The 18,707-nt window shown below is 34.0% G+C and overlaps 1 protein-coding gene across 1 annotated transcript in view; it reads left to right on the top strand.

The window, feature by feature from the left end:
* LOC106870660 (ATP-dependent translocase ABCB1) overlaps positions 1-18,707 on the top strand; it is a 112,667-nt gene that overhangs the window by 56,559 nt on the left and 37,401 nt on the right. Inside the window, exons 14-16 of the mRNA XM_089353464.1 lie at positions 5,011-5,050; positions 10,609-10,709; positions 13,457-13,603. Of these exons, the coding sequence (XP_089209590.1) occupies positions 5,011-5,050; positions 10,609-10,709; positions 13,457-13,603 (288 nt within the window). The remainder of the gene's footprint in view (positions 1-5,010; positions 5,051-10,608; positions 10,710-13,456; positions 13,604-18,707) is intronic.

Here is an 18,707-nt window from a genome sequence, read left to right as displayed (position 1 = left end):
ATCGATGCCTAGCCGTGATTCTTGTTATACAGATGTTCGTCGCTGGCTGTGGTTCTCTTGTCTGTTTGTTTACTGTGGTGAAGCTAAGTCACCTAACAGAATCGAAGAGAGAGATGTGCCGCGGAGTTTGGTTTGGTGTACATAGTAAATCATGTTGACGCTGGTAGCGTAGAGGCTGCTTGGTATTAATCGTGTTGGTCATGATGATGATGCTGGATAGTAGTAGTAGACTCTTGTTGCTGATGTGGCGACGGCGGAGGTCATCGTGGCTGGACGAAGCTGCTGAAGTGGTCGCTGGAACTGCTGCTGCTGTCGTGTGGTACACGGAACAGTTCTCAAAGAGAAACTGGACCGAGACAAATTATTGGGTATGAGTTGATCTATATATAGCGTTAAGAGGGCTCCAAATGCCTTTAGAATTTTACTCTATCACGTGACCTTATTAGGGGCCATGATTGGTCAGTTTGCGTTCTGGCGGGAACGGTTCGAAGAAGTTGCCGATTCGAATAATGGTCAGTCACGTGATGTCAAGGAATGGGTTCTCTACTACGCTCGCATTTATTTATATTTAAATGAGAAGATTGTATGTAATGGCGATAGTAGTTTGTATCTAATGGCGGGAGGTAGTTTCACTACATTGCTCATATCCCCTTTCATGTTTACTGATTAACGCACTCAGCAACAATCATCAATTCCATTTTCCTTAAAATACTGAGTTTTTGTGTACTCAAAAGAAAAAAAAAAGAGGAAAGAAAAAAAAACTACTACTAGTATATTGCAGAAAAGATAAAATCAAGACAAGATAAAAAGATAATTAAAATCCAATTTTAATTATTGAATAGGATCGTCACAAAGAGCAGCATATGGTACTATGTCAAAGTATCTGTCGCTCTCTGACAGGTTTGCAGTCGACCCTGTGGCAATGAAGACCTCCGGTGTTCTCGGCCCCCGGACCATATCCCTGCTCACTCCTAGCGGGGTGGAGACAGCTATCTGCAAGAGTGAGCCTCGTGAGTCAGAGTCGCTGTTCCAGTGCATCTCCCTCGCCACCCTCTGTGGCAATGCCTTTTCCATTTTGTCTTCTGGGACCACAAAGAGACCTGAATCACAGGAAATGGATGAATATAAGAATTTTGTAGTTTACTACCTGAACAATAAACTTGTTCATTGAGGGGACCCCGTGCAGCTTTAGCATTCATTTGTCTATGGCACACACTGCTACTTCATGAACATGAATAGGTAACATGAAGATTATTTCTAGACTCACTTGTAGATAAGTTACAAATGATCAGCTTTGCTTGAATTTCTCTTGAACTGTCCCATAACACCTGGTAGTGTATGTATGTATGTATGTATGTATGTATGTATATATATATATATATATATATATATATATATATATATATATATATATATATATATATATATATATACATATATATATATTATATATATACAATAAGATATTATAATGATATGTTAATATATTAAGATATATTAAATACATTATAATATAGGTGGTTCGTTAGCAATTAAAAACCAAAAGGAATTAATAAATTATGGTGCAAGATAGCACCGGGAATTGCTAGAAATGAGAGTCAAAATTTAACTCAGAAGCCACAAAAAACACTAACCTCATGATATTTACGGGATTTGAACACAGTGAGCTAAACGATCTTTTCCTTGTGAGATAAACTCACAGAATGAAATAGTTGGAAAAAGCCTTATCACATGATTTCGAAATTTGATCAGAAGGATCTTGTTTCTTGTCAGAGGCCTCTACCACTACTCAGGGTTAAAGAGATAGCCTACCTCGTAATATTTCATGAGAAGAAAAAATTTGATAAGCAAGCGCTAAAATTCAAAATGATTAAAGTGTATATTATCAATGCAAAAAGATATTCTAATGATATGTTAATATATTAAGATATATTAATAACATTATAATATAGGTGGCTCGTTAGCAATTAAAAACCAAAAAGGAATTAATAAATGATGGTGCAAAATAGCAGTAATGTAGAAATTGAGAGGAGCATAATGGAGAGCATCCAGCACATACCTAACTTCATCCACCAAAATATCAAGGTAACTATAGATTACCTCACTAGGCACCCTAACAATAGACTCCCTGTCCTTGATACTAAATTTTAGTTAGAGACTGTGAACAACAAAATGCAGCTCCTCCACTTCTATTACATGAAATCCATAGCTTCTAAATATGTTGTTCACAAGAACTCAGCTTTGTCACACAACATGAAGATCAACATACTGATAGTAGACTTAGTTAGGATAATGAATGACGTGTTCCCCGTATGCGAATCCTATAAAACAAGGAAACATGTACAGAACTTCATGCACTACATGCAATTCTCTGGATATGATCAGAAAGATAGGGTTTGATGATACAGAGGAGCTAGAAAGAAGTTAGATAGCATTATGTGTAATGAAACCAATGGCACCTGTCCTAGATACAGAAGTAAAGACTGGAATAGGATACAGAGAGTTTGTGACGAAGTAAACTGGGCGAACACATGGTACAAAGCTGACAAATATCAAGGAATGATGCTTGTAGAGACCACAGCATATGGAGAACTATCCCGTTGATTTAGGAAAGCTCTGGAAGGAGACCGAACTCAACATTAAGACCGTTGAAATGTCGGGAGCTCCATCAGATCACAGTTACGTAGGACGTACACCTTCGAGAATACCACATGCACCAGTGAGAACTGCATGGTATCTAAGATTAACCCTGGCATTAACTGTAGAACTAGAAATGTATTCTACAGCATAAGGTGCATAGAGGGTGTTTGTAAAGACAAGAACATGACATGCATTGGTAAGACATCTAGAAACATTACGGAGAGATTAAATTAACATTTGAGACAATATGATGACAAAAAAGAGTCCTCCATACTCTACCAATATGCCAAAGATCACCGTGGAAGCACACTAGGCCGGTTTGACATCCACATTTTATCCAAGCACCTGAAGGACCCATCACTCACTCAAATACAGGTGTACATCCTCATAAATGAAACAACCTCTGTACTAGATAGAAAATACACGCAGATGGTGTGATACCCCAATCCAATACCTACAGTATATACATACACTGGTAGATTTGTTAGTAGAATGTTATGTAGGCCAATATATATATATAGGTAGATGGATATGCAGGTAAACAGACAATTGGAGCCTGGTTCAGCACTCCGGCTTACCAGCTTACCAGTTCAAGTAAAACGATCTAACCGATGCTAGCATGAAAAACGGGCGCTAAATGATGATGATGATGATGATGATGGTGTGTGTGTGTGTGTGTGTGTGTTTGTGTGTGTGTGTGTTGTGCTTTCAGAAAAATATTTCTTGAAACAGTCACTATATTCAAAGAAAGACTTTCTTAAATTAAAAAGTAATAATTACATAAAAAAATTTAAAGCAACAGATTGATATAGATCTTATGGAAAGAAGGTTTTGCATTATGTTAAGTGCTTTTCGCTGTTTACAGTCGTTTAAACTTGAGTTATTAGATAATCCATTTAGAGGTAGTTCATTTTAGAAGTGGTGTTTATTATTTCCAGCTTAGTTTCGGATTTAGAATTGATTATTTTCTTCTTTTGCTTTGAGAAAAGGGAATATTTTGTACTTTTAATTTGTTCAAATGCTTATATTTTGACTACACAGAACGTTTCTAAGAAAGGAATCATTGACTTGTTGCTTATGCACCCAAACCTGGTCTATTCATTTTGATCCTGCATAGCCAAAATGATTTCCATTGTATTGTGGGCCATTATGCAGTCAACGGGATGTTTAGTTTAGCAATTCATGTTTGCATTAATCTTCCATCCCTTCCCATTCTGAAAATTTGGGATTTTGTCCTGTTCAGTAAATTTGCAAGTCTTACAACGAAGGTCTCCACATTTTGTTAACTGCATTATTTTGATGTAAATTTCGCCTTTGATAAGTCTTTTAAGATATGGTGGTTGTCTTTGGATGTCTATAATTTGTGACTCTAATGTCTATAATTTGTGTCTAATAATAAATTCTATAATTTGTGACTCTAATTTGGCTGATAATGTGGTTTCTGAGATTATGGGTAACTACAACTGGAATATCTCTGTGTTTTGTTTTTGCTAAGGCGAGTAGCAACTAATGACGAAGTTAGCATTTTGAAGAGAGTAGAAAATACACCTTGAAAAACGTTAGCTTTATTTGGTTGGAATGAATGAATGAATGAAGGGGTTTTGCATGTGGCCATTGTGTGAATGTAATATCCAATGTTTAAAAAGGCATTTTGGGAGCGATCTTTATGTGGAATTGGAAGCAAAACAGGATGTAGATGTAATGAATTTATTTCTGTGCATGATAGACTGTAAGAGCGTTGTGAATGAGAAACGTTGACTGTTTTAGACAAAATATGTATGCATGTATGTATGTATGTATGTATGTATGCATGCAGGTATGTGTGTATGTATGTATGTATGTATGTATGTATGTATGTATGTATATCTCTTCTATTTTTTAATAATTATAAAACTTCCACTGAGGAGGGAGCTGGTTTCCAACAAAGATACAAAGCTCCGTCTTTGGAATGTAGTTAACACAGGCAAATTCACATTTGGAACTCGAGAAAGTCATGCATATTTTTACTGTTCCACTCACATATTGCACTCGTAATGTACGAATTAGTCGGTTGATTTCTCTTTCTGAAAATCCCATTCTCCTTTAAGCATTTACTAACAAAACCTAGTGCTCTAATTATTATTGGTATGAATTATGTATGTATGTATGCATGTATGTATGTAGTAATATATTTACTATTTTGTTTATATGCATCACACAACTATAATTACTTTTAAGAGACAAAAATGCTAGAAAAAAGTTATTAAATAGATTGTTGAAACAATTCTCACCTTTGATCACTGCTTAAATATTTGACTTTAAAATATTCTATCAATCACATAAACTGAAGATCATAGAAAAATTTATTCTACTTCCATCATATTATTTCAGAGACTAAAAACAGAAGGAACAGAAGAATCAGAAGAAAACAGTAAGTAATATAACGAGGAAGCAATTTATCATTGGTACATTTGTAGCCCTAAGAAATTTCAACAAATCATTTCTTCAATAAACGAGCAAGTCTTTCTCGGTCCAAGTCAGCTTACACAACCATTATTTTCAGCTATTCAAGCATTTGTCCTCAAATATGTCATCTCTCTATCTCTTCATTTCTTTTCCTCTCCACACACGAGCACGCACGTGCGCACACCGACACAGACACAGACAGACAGACAGACAGACAGACAGACAGACAGACACACACACACACACACACACACACACACACACACGTGCACACACACACTTTATTTTAATAGAATTCAATTGTCTGATGCCATAGATTTTGTACGAATATATTCTCACCAAAAATATGGTACTGAGCTATTGAACCCTATAAAAAGTAACTATTTATCTGCCCATGCAACATCAAGAACTAATTCTTTCAGTTTACCACCAAGGTATATATATATATATATATATATATGTGTGTGTGTGTGTATGTGTGTGTGTGTGTGTGTGTGTGTGTGTGTGTGTGTGTGTGTGTGTGTGTGTGTGTGTGTGTTATCGACCACAGATGTTTAATGTATACGCTTTGTGAGTTTGCTCAGGGAAGGAAAGAAAGTTGTTTTACGTTTCGAGCAAAGCTCTTCTTCAGAGACAGGTGACAGAGGAAAGTCCAAGAGAAAAGGAAAACGGAGAATGTAATTCATGTAATTCAGGATGTAATTCAGTTACAGGTTATGTTAGCCTCGTGAAAGGATGGTGTCATCCAAGGAAATACTGGTTCAATACCTATTATTTTTTTGGGAAATGATTTCCCTAAAATAATAGGTTTGTATATAAACTGTAGATTATATTCATGTAAATGAGGAAGAAGAAAATGGAGAATTCGAAGTTAATAAGAGTTTATTATCAGCAACAAATCGATCATTATCCCTTACAGCTGTTTCAGTTACATTAATCAAATATTAAATTCATATTTCTGAACATAATCTCTTCAGAGGGGAAAAAATATACCCCTAGATGTTTTGTATGGTTTTTTTTTGTATATTCATCACAGCAGACTGAATGATGCTTTTTATGCTTTATATTTTTAAGTGTTTGGGCGAGGGGTTTGCAGGTTGGTTGGTGGTACGATAGAGTAGGTAAATAGAATTAGAGTAATAAATGAAAGAATAAATAGAGATTATAGTGTAAATTACAATACAAATAAAGTACAATGTAAAAAGGTTAGGAAGTAAAGTACATTTATAAGTTGTATATAAAGTTGCGAAAAATATTTTTTACACTGAACTATAATAGTGCATTGATATACAACATTTTTTCTTTTACATGAATTCTTAAATTTACAATTAGTTTTAACTCTACAATCACGATTTTCATAAATATTGTTATGTGTGAATCTATTAGAGGAATTTGTATTAGTAGTGTTACTATGGGTTATCGTGGTTCCATTATTGGGATTTATATGAGCGTAATTATTAGGGTTAGTGGAGTTTGGGAGATATAGTTTAAGTTCAGGGGAATTAGTAGAATTATTGCTATGGGCATTTCTATTGGTGTAGAATTTATTTAATTTCTTGTTGTTAACTGATGATATGATTGTAAATAAGCTAGGAGTTAGGCTAAAACCAATCTTAACAGTTTTGTAGTTTATTATTTCATTATATCTATTATCAATGATAAAGTATTTATGAATGACTTTAAATATAGATTTAACAATGTTATTTTAAATTTGCATTGCATATGGAATAATAAACCATATTTTATTAGATTTATCAGGGTGTTTGTTATTTATAGGTATGTTGTAATCCCTTTTATATTTTTTTAGAGCTAATGAAGTCAGTATTTGGTTTAATATTATTATTCAGAGCATTATATGGATTAGCAGTGGTGCTGGTATCGGAAGAGATTAATTGGTTATTCATTTCAATATGTTTATTAATTATGTTTTCATCATTGTAGAGATCCTTATAATTGCAAATTGGTTGATTATTTTTATTTATCTTGGGTTTATGAAATAGCTTAGTATTGGTTTTTCTATTATTATGATTGGTACTATTATTTTAATTTGAAATGACCTTGGGTTTGTTATCATTTTTAATTGTTTGTTACTAGTTATATGCTTATTATTAATTATATTACTAGTTATGGTGGGATTATAAACTTTAACAGTCATATTTTTTTACTTATAAATAGTTGTGTTATATTCATTAATGTTGTTAGGTTGATGGTATTCCATTTTATCCCTATATCCAACGTTTGCTAGAGTAGTGTCGTAGTGGTTTGCATACATATTAAATATTTCTACATTAAACGATAAATAGGTTAGTCTCTTACTAATGATGAAGGCTAGTGCGTTTTAAATTGATCTTGGATGGTTACTTAGGAAGTTAATATAACTTAAATTAGAATTAGTTTTCCTGAAAGGTTCATGCAATCTAGTTGTTAAATTGAAGTTAACGTCTAAGAAGTTAATTGAATTATTTTCCCTCTCGATGGAGATAGAAAGACCATGCCTTTTGAAAAACATATAAAACTTTTCTTAAGTAGTTCTAATTTTCTATTGGATGCATTTTTTATGATGAAAAGTGCATCGTCTCTATAGAATCCTCACCCAATTTCAGGAAATTCACCATGCAGGTCGGATAGAAGATAGATTGCAACAAGGTCAGTCACTTGGGTGGCGTCTGCGGCATCCATTATGATATCAAAGTAACTGAGAGTATCTTTTCTCGTCCAGAATTTGTTGTCAAAATTAATTATGGATTTACGGGCCGCTAGTATAAGGTTAATTTAATTCATGCTAAGGTTAGTGTATTTCCTCGCAAAAAGAAGGGCACTATTTAGTAATGGGGTTGATAGAGGAACGTACGCATGTGTGGGAAACTATTAGTAGCACGATAAGTACATGTACTTGAAACATTTAGTAATATATATATATATATATATATATATATATATATATATATATATATATATATATATATATATATATATATATATAAGATAGATAGAGAGAGACAGATAATATATATATATAATATATACATATAATATATATATATATATATATATATATCTTTTTATCTTTTATCTTTTTACTGGTTTCAGCTGAGGGTTGAGGTCATGTTGGTGCACCACCTGTAGTTACTCGGTGTTGTTTCCAGTATTATTTTTGGTAAAGTAGCGAGTTGGACGGAGCTTCTTTACATCTGCTGCTGTGATGTGGATTCATCTGGTATCTCAGATAGAAACTTGTCCAGACATTCCTTGAAAACTCCCACATCAACACGATGTAGATCTCTAAGGTTGCCTGGTAGGATATTGAACAATTGCAGGCCCTTGAAACCCAGACTATTGCACCTGGCTTTAAGGCCCTTGAAACCCAGACTAAAGTTCCTGGCTTTAAGGATATTGTGAAAAACCTAGTTGAAGGCCCAACCTTCTGAGTTCTTTTACTGAGCTTAGAAAACCTGCAATAAGTGTGTGAATCTGAGAGGGGAATATGTTGAATAAAATCTTAATTAACTGATCCTCCAGTATTTTCCTTTACTCAAAGCAGGACATTCTCAGCACCCCCTCATAGATAACGCTGTTCTATCTACTCCTAAAATGACAAGATGGTTACCACTGGAATGTGTTTGAACATGAAGCTGATTGATCAGCGGTGACCAGGGGCTGATAACAACAGAAATGCTAGTAGAAATCCTTTTCAAGGTGAACCATATATTGTGTACAATAAATGACTTTAGGTCCGCTATACTTGCTGGCATAGTCACGTGCTTAACTAGTTTGGTGCACAGTTCTGTCATTTTGATTTCTATCCCAATTTGTGGAATCTCGTCTAGAGCCAATCTAAACTTTGAGTGAGCTTTCTGCCATGCAGAAACTGTGAAGAAGTCTGTTGATTGAATGTAGTTGGCTTAAACATCGCTTGGTTTAACTAACCAGAATTTCTCTAGTGAAATCTTGTCTACTCCAGTCATTCAGATCAGGCTTTTGGTCAGACAGTAATCATGAATTGTGGTTTCTTCTTCTCTTTCTTACCAATCACTGACCCACATCATGTAAAAAAAAAAGAAAAAAAAAAGAAAAAATCAAAATCATGTATGCATGCCCTCCCTCCTGAAATTAAGTCATGAAAAATCTGACCACCTCTGAATAAGCTCTTAAAGTATACTGTCATCCTCTATCATGAGTCTTCTCCCATGACTTCAACTATTTTTTTTATTCTGGAGTGACCACTAGATATTTAAGATTGGTGACCATTGTTCTTTCCTAAGCAATCACTGGTAATAACAACCGATTAATTTCATGGTAGTTGTATTTACATCAATTATAAGAATTAAGGCGGTGAGGAGGCACAATTGTTAGCATGCTGGGAAAAAAGCTTAGTGATATTTTGTCTGTCTTTGTGTTCTGAGCTCAAATTCCGCTGAGGTCAACTTTACCTTTCATCCTTTTGGGATTAATAAAATATGTACCATTTGAAAACTGGGGTCGATGAAATCAACTTAACCCTTCCTCTGAAATTGGTGGCTATGTGTCAAAATTTGAAACTATTATAAGAATTATGATTCCAGTTTAGATTAAACTTAGTGTCTTGTCACTTTTTGGCATCATAATTTTGACCATGAAGCAAATATCTCTGCAGTAAACAGTCTTAACTTTTTCCATTGTGTACTCATTGAAAGGAACACAAATGTCAGAATTGTCCATCATCAAGTCTGAAAATTTGTTTGACTATTTAATTATTCACACTTACAGTGTGCCACTGATACTTATGCTGCCACCTTGCTGTCATCATAGGAGAATTGGTACTTATGTTGTAAATATGGAGAAAGTTTCTTATCTCAAAGCTGTTATGCGTCTAAACATCAATTTTATTTTATTTTTACTATTAATAGGTTCATTTATATGTATGTGTTTATAATTACTCTGAAAACATCTTATAATTATTGTATTGTATTTATAAATATGTTGTATTGATCTAGTTTCATTCTTCAGAGAAAAAAAAAACTAAATTTTCCACTGGTGTAATAACTTTCTGCTCTCAGTTAATTTATTTGAAACAAATAAATTCATGACATTTGTCACTGAAACCGATCAATATGTTAGAATTAGCTTTTATATAGCATAAAAAAGAGAGAAATTATCTACAATAAAACTATTTTAGATCATTTCTTTTTTTATGTTATATAATTCTAACATATTGATTTGTTTCATTGATGAATATCATGAATTTATTTCTTCTGAGGAACTTGAACATGAAAATTCATGCTCAAGTTTCTCAAAAGAAAGAAATTTAGACAATTTTATCAAATTTCTGCTGTTTTAAACATGTATCTGGTAAATTAACTAGGCAAAATCTTTGGTAGAATAAAACAGTATTAAATGGTAAAATTTACTATACAATATTGTATTTTGTCAGTATATATTATTTCTATTATTGTTTTGTTTCTGCAGCTGAGGGATGCAATTTTTCTTTTGTTGAATCTATGTACAACAATAAATTAAATACAAATTTAATTATTTGCAATATAGGAGCTGATGATGAAATATCATCATCCCAACGACAGAGATTAAAATCCATAAGTTCTGTACATGACGAAGAGACACATGATGAAGAATCAGTAGTTGAAAAGGTAGGGCATATTTTTTAACCACTTCTATTTATGGCTATGATTTCCAAATATTTTTCACATTAAATCCATCCTTCTGGATATGGAAACAATATCTCACCTCCATTTGATTCAAATTTATTTTCTGAGAAAATATTGCACTTTCAGATTTGAATAATTTTTTATATATATCAAACCTACAATTCGCTACTTTCATTTGCCTTCACATATTCCTCCTCTTGAAAATTTCCCTATCTACTATTGGGAAGAAGGGTATTTGTTAGATACCACTGAATGTGTTACTCCTTATGGCACACTTATTTTCATGACTTTTATTAATGATTTGCTTTACCGAGGAGAGGAAGACTCATTTGTTTCCTTGCTCTCTGGTTTTCTGTTTATCAATATGTAAACCCATTTTTTGAAGCCTGTTCATTTGTGATATTATACTTCACCATTATTAATTATATTTCCTGGGATAGGCATAGACATGGCTGTGCCGTTAAAAAGTGAATTTATGAACCATGTGGTTTTAGGGTCAATTTTACTGAATGGCACCTTGGGTTAGCTGGTGTCTTCTGCTAGACTTTATGAGGTGGATTTGGTAGCTGGAAACTTAAAAAAGATGTCTGTCCTTCCTTCCTGTAAGTGTGTGTGTGTGTGTGTGCGCGTGTGTGTGTGTGTGTGTGTGTTTGTGTGTGTGTGTGTGTAAGTGTGTGTGTGTTTATTTAGATCAGTAAGTGCTTATTCCAAAGTCAAGATGTTCAAGTGGTATCTTTGTTGGTACTTCTCCAGTCAATAACAAGTCTGTAGGCTTTGTATCTTTGAAGCCATGTTAATTAAGAGATCTCTCACTTGAAAAGAAGTTAAGGGCCAGTATGAAGAAAGGAAATCTGACTGTATAAGAATGTCTCAATAACATGTTCTTCAAATCCATGCAAACATGGGAAATAGGGCAATGACTTTTTCAAATCGAGTAAAGCCAAGGTACCAGAAGGTGAACTTTATGATGTAATGACAAAAAATCATAATAATTTCATTCATTGACACAGAATCTCCTCCACCGATAGCAATATATTTGACAACATTTTTACTATGGATATGCAAATATTGTTCAAGTAATAAGACGTACTGTTATGAAATGTTAATGTAATAAGTGAAGTCTAATACAACAGCAATTTTCAAAGATCCTTGTTGGTTAAAACAAATCGCAGATTCAATTTTTCAGAAGACCTGCAATCTAATTCCTCCATTATTTTTACTGCACGTTCAGCACATATGTTTGAACGCTGAACTTCTTGAATTACTGATTCTTCAAGATTCCAATTAACTTTCAAACATTTGCTTGCTTTAGTATATCCAGAAACTTCTTCTGAAAGTTTCTGGTAGGCCATGCTGTCAAGACTTAGGAAACAAAACCACATTTCCATCCAGTTTCCGCTGATAAAACAACACATGTTGTAGAGTTTTTCCCTACTTTGTGGTAGAAGCATGTAAGTGAGGATGGCCAAGATTGCTTGTGAATTCCAACATGCATTGCTAAGTCTAGGAAGTTTCTAAACTTAGTTTCTGGGAAAATGCTTTGTTGCTGATAAAACCGGAAAGCATGATTTCGTGCTTTTAAGTAAGTATGGCATCAAGTCACCCTGGCCATGTTCAATTTCAGAAAAAATGTTAAAAGTCATTACCCTAATGGGAAAAAATAAAGGAATTAAAATGAATGACAGAATTGTTGAATCAGCTCAACAGGGTTTTCTCATCTGTAGCTTGCCACATCATGCACCTTCAATAGTGATTTCTTTTTAAAGTCATTGAGCGTATTATATCTTTGCATGAAAACGTCCCTTATGATGTCCATGCCTTTTCCAAAGACATAAGTGATGAACTAGGTGCAGTGTATATATTTTTCCAGTGTATATATAATCATAAAATAAAAAGTTTTAGGTTTTGGTTAAGGAAAATTTACAGGTTGATTGTTATATATATGGACAATATTTTATATATATTTTACATATATTTACAATTCAAAATGGCCACCCTTTGTTTCCACCATAGCTCTTAATTTTTTCTCAACTGTTTTATCACTTTACAATTCTTTAAACTAGCCATTTCCAGTGAATGCTTACAATTTGCTTATGTTTTGTTTGAGCTGCCATACTTACTTAAAAGTAAACAATAAAATAAAAGACTGTTAGGAAGCATAATACAACATTTGCAGCTATTTTTGCAAATAAGAATATTTCAATTTATATTTGAATGATTGGTAAATTATTATGTTTAAATAATGGGTAAATGTAAATTCCACATCTGGTAAAAAAAATTGTGAGGTGATAAAACAATTAAATGCTTGCAGAATAACTATTTTTAATATGTAGAAAAAGTTTCCAATGGTACAAATAATACCAAATCCAATTTGGGAAGAAGCTGTTCAGTTCATATAAGGAGAATCATTGAAGCCATTGCTAAGAGAGTAAGCAGAAATCCATGAAGCGATTCTCTTTACAATTTCATCTGAAAACCGAAAAATAAACAACCACATCATCGAAATGTTTAATCTATGATATAATCAATGATTAATTCATGACAATGTGAATAAACATTACATTTGATGGAGTAATTTAAATGCTAAAGAGTTAAACTATAAGAGAGTTGTTTACTTTATGTTCTGTGAAGTTACCTCTTGTTCTACACCAATCAGCTAGATAAGAAGTTAAATCTATTTCATCTTTGAAGTTTAACAATTGTTGCTTCTTTTGTTCTTTTAACTCCAGGAAAAAGATCTCCCTGAAGCGAGTACAATGCGAATTTTTAAAATGAACTCATCAGAATGGCCTTATATCCTCATTGGGTTGCTTGCTTCTGCAGTAAATGGTGCTGTTATACCTGCATTTGCAATAATATTTAGTGAGTTCATAGGCGTAAGTAAAATTGATTTGATTGATGTTTTAAATACTTTTCTACAATAGGCACAAAGTATGAAATTTCTGGGGCAGGGTCCAATTGATTACATCAACCCCAGTGCTCAACTGATACCCCCAAAAATGAACTCAGAATGTAAAACAAGAAGACATGTCATGAAGCATTTTGTTTGGTATGAACTTAAAAGTACTAAATTTCTCACAAAAGTTACAAAGTAATTATGGGCACAGGCTTGGCTGTCAGGTGGTTTCGGGTTCAATCCCCCTGCATGACATCTTAAGCAAGTCTCTTTTGCCATAGCCCGAGGACTACCAATGTCTTGTCGGTGAATTTGGTAGACTGAAACTATGTAGAAGGCCCTGTATATATATATATGTGTGTGTGTGTGTGTGTGTCTTGTAACTTATCAGTTCAATAAAAGTGATCAACAGAATAAGTATCAAACTTCAAAAATGAATACCAAGGTCAATTTGTTCAATTAAACCCTTCAAGACAGTGCTCCAGTATGGCCTCAGTCCAATGACTGAAATAAGTGAGAAATAAATGGTAAAAGAAGATATTAAAATGTTTTTTTGGAAGATTGACAAATTTTTTAATACCTCAAATGTAGATTCATTAAGATTCTCAATTTATCAGCATAGGGAATTGCATAACATAGTTTTCTTAATATTTCATCAGGCTATATTTAGGAAAGTAAACTTCTACAAATAAAACAAAATGTGGTATTATTGAAATATAATCTTGTTGCATCAGTATATTATCATAGTCTAATCTATCATATAATCTAGTCACCAATAAGTCACTTAACAAAAGACTTATGCAATAAAGATTTGTGATTACAACAAAGCATTCATTTGTGAAAACTTCCATTGATAACTGTTGGGAAGTATTTCTTAAAATAATATACTGATTTTAATGTTTTCATCAATGAAACAAATGAATAAGTTAGAAAGTACATTTTATAACAAAATCTCTGTTTCAAATAGTACAAAGGCCCCACAACAAATAAATATTGATAACTTGATTTTTATGCTCTTTCCATCATTGTCTGTAATGCAATCCACCCAATTATTTAGTAGAATACGATATTTCAGTTATTTTGGCATAAAATTTTGTGATTCTTCATGTGCTAGATCAGAAAACAAAGACTTACAAGCTAAATCCAGCAAACTGTTTCATTTCATCCAGCCCACTGATTTTATTCAATATGTGATGTTCTATATATAAATTCTTCTTTTTTTTCTTCTTTATCCATCTTTGGTTAGTGAATAATAAAATTTAGGATCAGAAAATAGAACAAAAGTCTTGTTTTTGTAGTGGCCTCAACTCAATCAGATTCCTTCATTTCGAAAAAAAACAAAAGCTTCACCGGTTTAAAAGATTACGACTTCCCCACCTTGGTGTGTTTCTATAAGCTATGTACAATCCTGCTTTCTTTATTTTACTGTGTTGGTGCCATGTAAAAAGTACTCAGTCCACTCTGCTGTGTGGTTGGTGTTGGGAAGGGCATCCAGCTGTAAAAAACCACACTAAAACCAACACAGAAGTATGGTGCAGTCTTCTGCCTGGCCATCTCCTGTCAAACCATCCAACCCATGCCAGCATGGAAGGAATATGTTAAATGATTATGATGATGATGATGATGATGATAAATCTAGCACGTTTCCAAAAGAGCCAACCTCTGCACCAGGGGAAATGTTGTTGTCTCTCATTAAAAAAATGTTGAGATGTCGTATGTCTTGAATTTCAAAGGAACACTTTCTAAAATAGATAAAGAAAAAGATTAATTCTTCAAACATTTTAAAATATCCATACCCACTTTACAGAGTGTGTTAAAAAGGATCCAGCACATTTTGTAAAGTGGTGGACATTAGGAAGGGCATCCAGCCATAAAAAAATAAAACCATGCCAAAACAAACAATTGAAGTCTAGATAGCTCTCCAGCTGGCAAGCTCCTATCAAACCGTCCAACCCATGCCAGCATGGAAAACGGGCATTAAACAATGCTGCTGATGTGCTGATGATGATTTACTGTAGAGGCAAAATAGTTGAGCAACAGATGTAGTGCACTATCCACTACTCAATCCTAAACACTAAGTTCAACAATTTCATTTTCTTTTGGAAAAAGTTATTTCATTATCTACATTTTAATTTAAGTAGCTGAGGTTAATAAGTACACAGTCTTTTGCCAACATTTCTTTCGGTTAGTTTGATATTCTTATCAAAGAAAGGTTGATCTTACAGAATTTAGCAGAAAAATATTGACTTCATAGGGACAATTTATGGTGTTGACATTTCATTATACCCTTAAGATATGTGTACTCGTAACCTGTTTCTAGGATTAGTTGTGTACTTTATCAAATAGGTCATCCCTTCCTACTTTACAAGATTACATTAACAGATCTCTATATTTGAAGTGTTGTAATTCAGTAAAAATATTATTGTTGTTGCTGGGGAAAACGATCCATGAAAGAGACAATGTTAAGAATGTAACTCTAATTCAATAGGTCATTATATACAAGTATGTAGTGTACGCTAACTGAAGTCAATAATCTTCATAAAGTACGATAGTATCAAATCACACATTTTAGTACTTTGTGATATCCAAACTATTGATTTCAACTTTAGGGTATGTACTTTTGTCTCATTCTGTTTGATTCATTGCGTTAAGCTGCTCTCTCTCTCTCTCTCCCTCTCTCTCTCCCTCTCTCTCTCCCTCCATCCACACACACACACACACGTAGTTGCAGTGCAAAGCAATGATGAGAATTAAGCAAACTTTAAGTTTGTTCAAATATGTTTGTGACATTATTTTTATTTTTAACGGCAATCTCACTGCAGTTTGGTATGCATAAAAAATTCTCGGTTTTGATAAAGAGTGCAAAGGCACTTTATCTGCTTATTGCCATTCTCTTTCAGACTCCCTGAGGCATTTCTGGCTCCATGGTCTTCATCAGTGGAAGATACCCTGAGCTGATGAGAAAGCTGTTACTTTAAAATGGAATAGTCAATACTAGTGGTTGACTTGCACTTGCAGACTGCCTGATCAGAACAAATATAGTAGTAGTAGTGATAAGAAAAAAACAAACTTTAGGTTAGTTGGAAAGTTTGTGTACGAATTTTAATTAATATAGGCAGTTTCGTTGCAGTTTAACAAAGGTGTGAAAACACCTTATCTGCTCAGTGTCTATCGGACTCCTATTGCACTCTTTAGATACTTTTTGGTCTCTTTAGTTTGCCTCAGTAAAATTTGTTTATATTTCAGGACTGTAGGCCTGGATTCGGCCTGGAACGTTTTTTAATTTACACATGGAGTCAGCCTGATTCCAAAATGGTATGATATGTTGGGCTACGGCCTCTAGGAGTAAAGTTGAAAAAGCGTGACACACTGACACACTGACGTTCACATTTGTTATATTATATCAAGGGGTGAGCTGGCAGAATCGTTAGCATGCCAGGCTTAGCAATATTTTGTCTGCCATTAGGTTTTGAGTTTGAATTCCACCGAAGTCGACTTTGCTTTTCATCCATTTAAGATCGATAAAATTAGTACCAGTTATGTACTGGTGTCAATGTAATGGACTTAATCTTTTCCCCCAAAATTTGAGGCCTTGTGCTTTCAGTAGAAAGGATTTATTAAAGTTGAAAAAGCGCGACACACTGATATTCACATTTATTATTTTATATGTGTGTGTGTGGGTGTGTGCGTGTGCAAGAAATAAAACAAAATGAGTGTTCAGTATGTTGGTGACAAGAATTTCTGTCAAAGAGACATGGTTAAACAAAGTTATACATCATCTTCCTCTTTCTCTCACATACCCACTCTTCCTCTCTCTTTTATTATTACTCCCACTGCCACCATCAACACAACTATTTCTAATAAAACATCAACTCTCCCTAAATTTCTTTGTCTCTCTTTCTCTCCCTCTCTTTTTCTTTCTTTCTCTCTCTCTCTGTCTTCACCACCACTGTCACTGTCTCTATGCCCACGGGTTATACCTGACCCGCCTCTTCAGGACCACTTTCTGGCCAAGACCTTTGAACAATTTCCAGAGACCCCTTGCCTGGCAGTGATATTGAGAAGCATTGCCTGTTCGAGATAAGCTTTACAGACATGGTTCAAGAAACACCAGACCGACCTGCCCGAGATGTGGCCTGAGCGACAAAACTGTTCTGCACGCACTCATGCTATGTCCAAACATTTCAGACTTTTGGGCCTATGTCAAACGGCTGCTGTCGCGTGTGGGATGAATTCGATTGTCAGCCAAGTCTATCGTGAATGCTGCCCAGCCACTTTCCTTTAACTGGGAAGGAAGGCAATTTTCATTGTATTGGTGGCTATGGTGGAAGAATGTGTATGGTGGACTTGTTTGAAAAGTTTAGAGACAAACACTTTCCTCTCTGGTCAAGTTTTCATCAATTTTTTCAAGTATCATTTGAAAAGGAAGATGAAAATAGAGAGGGAAGTTTTGTCTAATGAAAAGTTTAACAAAAGGTGGGTAAATGTGGCTACGATGATACGCACGAATGACAGAACCACCTTGAGCATGATCCTATAAAGCAAAAAGAGAAAGAGCACTTTGCTCTCATGTTATTGCTTTTTTTCATTTCTGAGGTTACCATGGTTCTTTTTCGTTGGTTTTTCTTTCCACGGATAAACCTAGTCAATGTTATATTTACTCCCCACTTTTGGAAACTCTAATTGTTAAAAAGGATACTTTTGTTATTTTCTTGTGTACATGTCCCAAAATGTTTTTGATCTCTTTTGATTGTTTTTGAAAAGAAAAAAATCTACATTGTATTGTCCCCTCTGTGTTTGGCCCTGCGTAGCTAATAAAGAAAGAAAGAAAGAAAGAAAGAAATCAATCAATCAATCCATCCATCCATCCAATCATCCATCCATCCAATCATCCATCCATCCATCCACCTATCCATCTATCTATCTATCTATCTATCTATCTATCTATCTATCTATCTATCTATCTATCTATCTATCTATCTATCTATCTATCTATCTATCTATCTGTCTGTCTGTCTGTCTGTCTATGTATGTTTCTGTCTATTTATGTCTGTCGATATATATATATATATATATATATATAT

The sequence above is a fragment of the Octopus bimaculoides genome, chromosome 1 (genome assembly GCF_046866305.1).
Source record: "Octopus bimaculoides isolate indiv1 chromosome 1, ASM4686630v1, whole genome shotgun sequence".
In the NCBI taxonomy this organism is placed as follows: domain Eukaryota; kingdom Metazoa; phylum Mollusca; class Cephalopoda; order Octopoda; family Octopodidae; genus Octopus; species Octopus bimaculoides.
The sequence above is the reverse complement of the archived record's forward strand: the minus strand, read 5'-3'. Positions and strand labels throughout refer to the sequence as shown.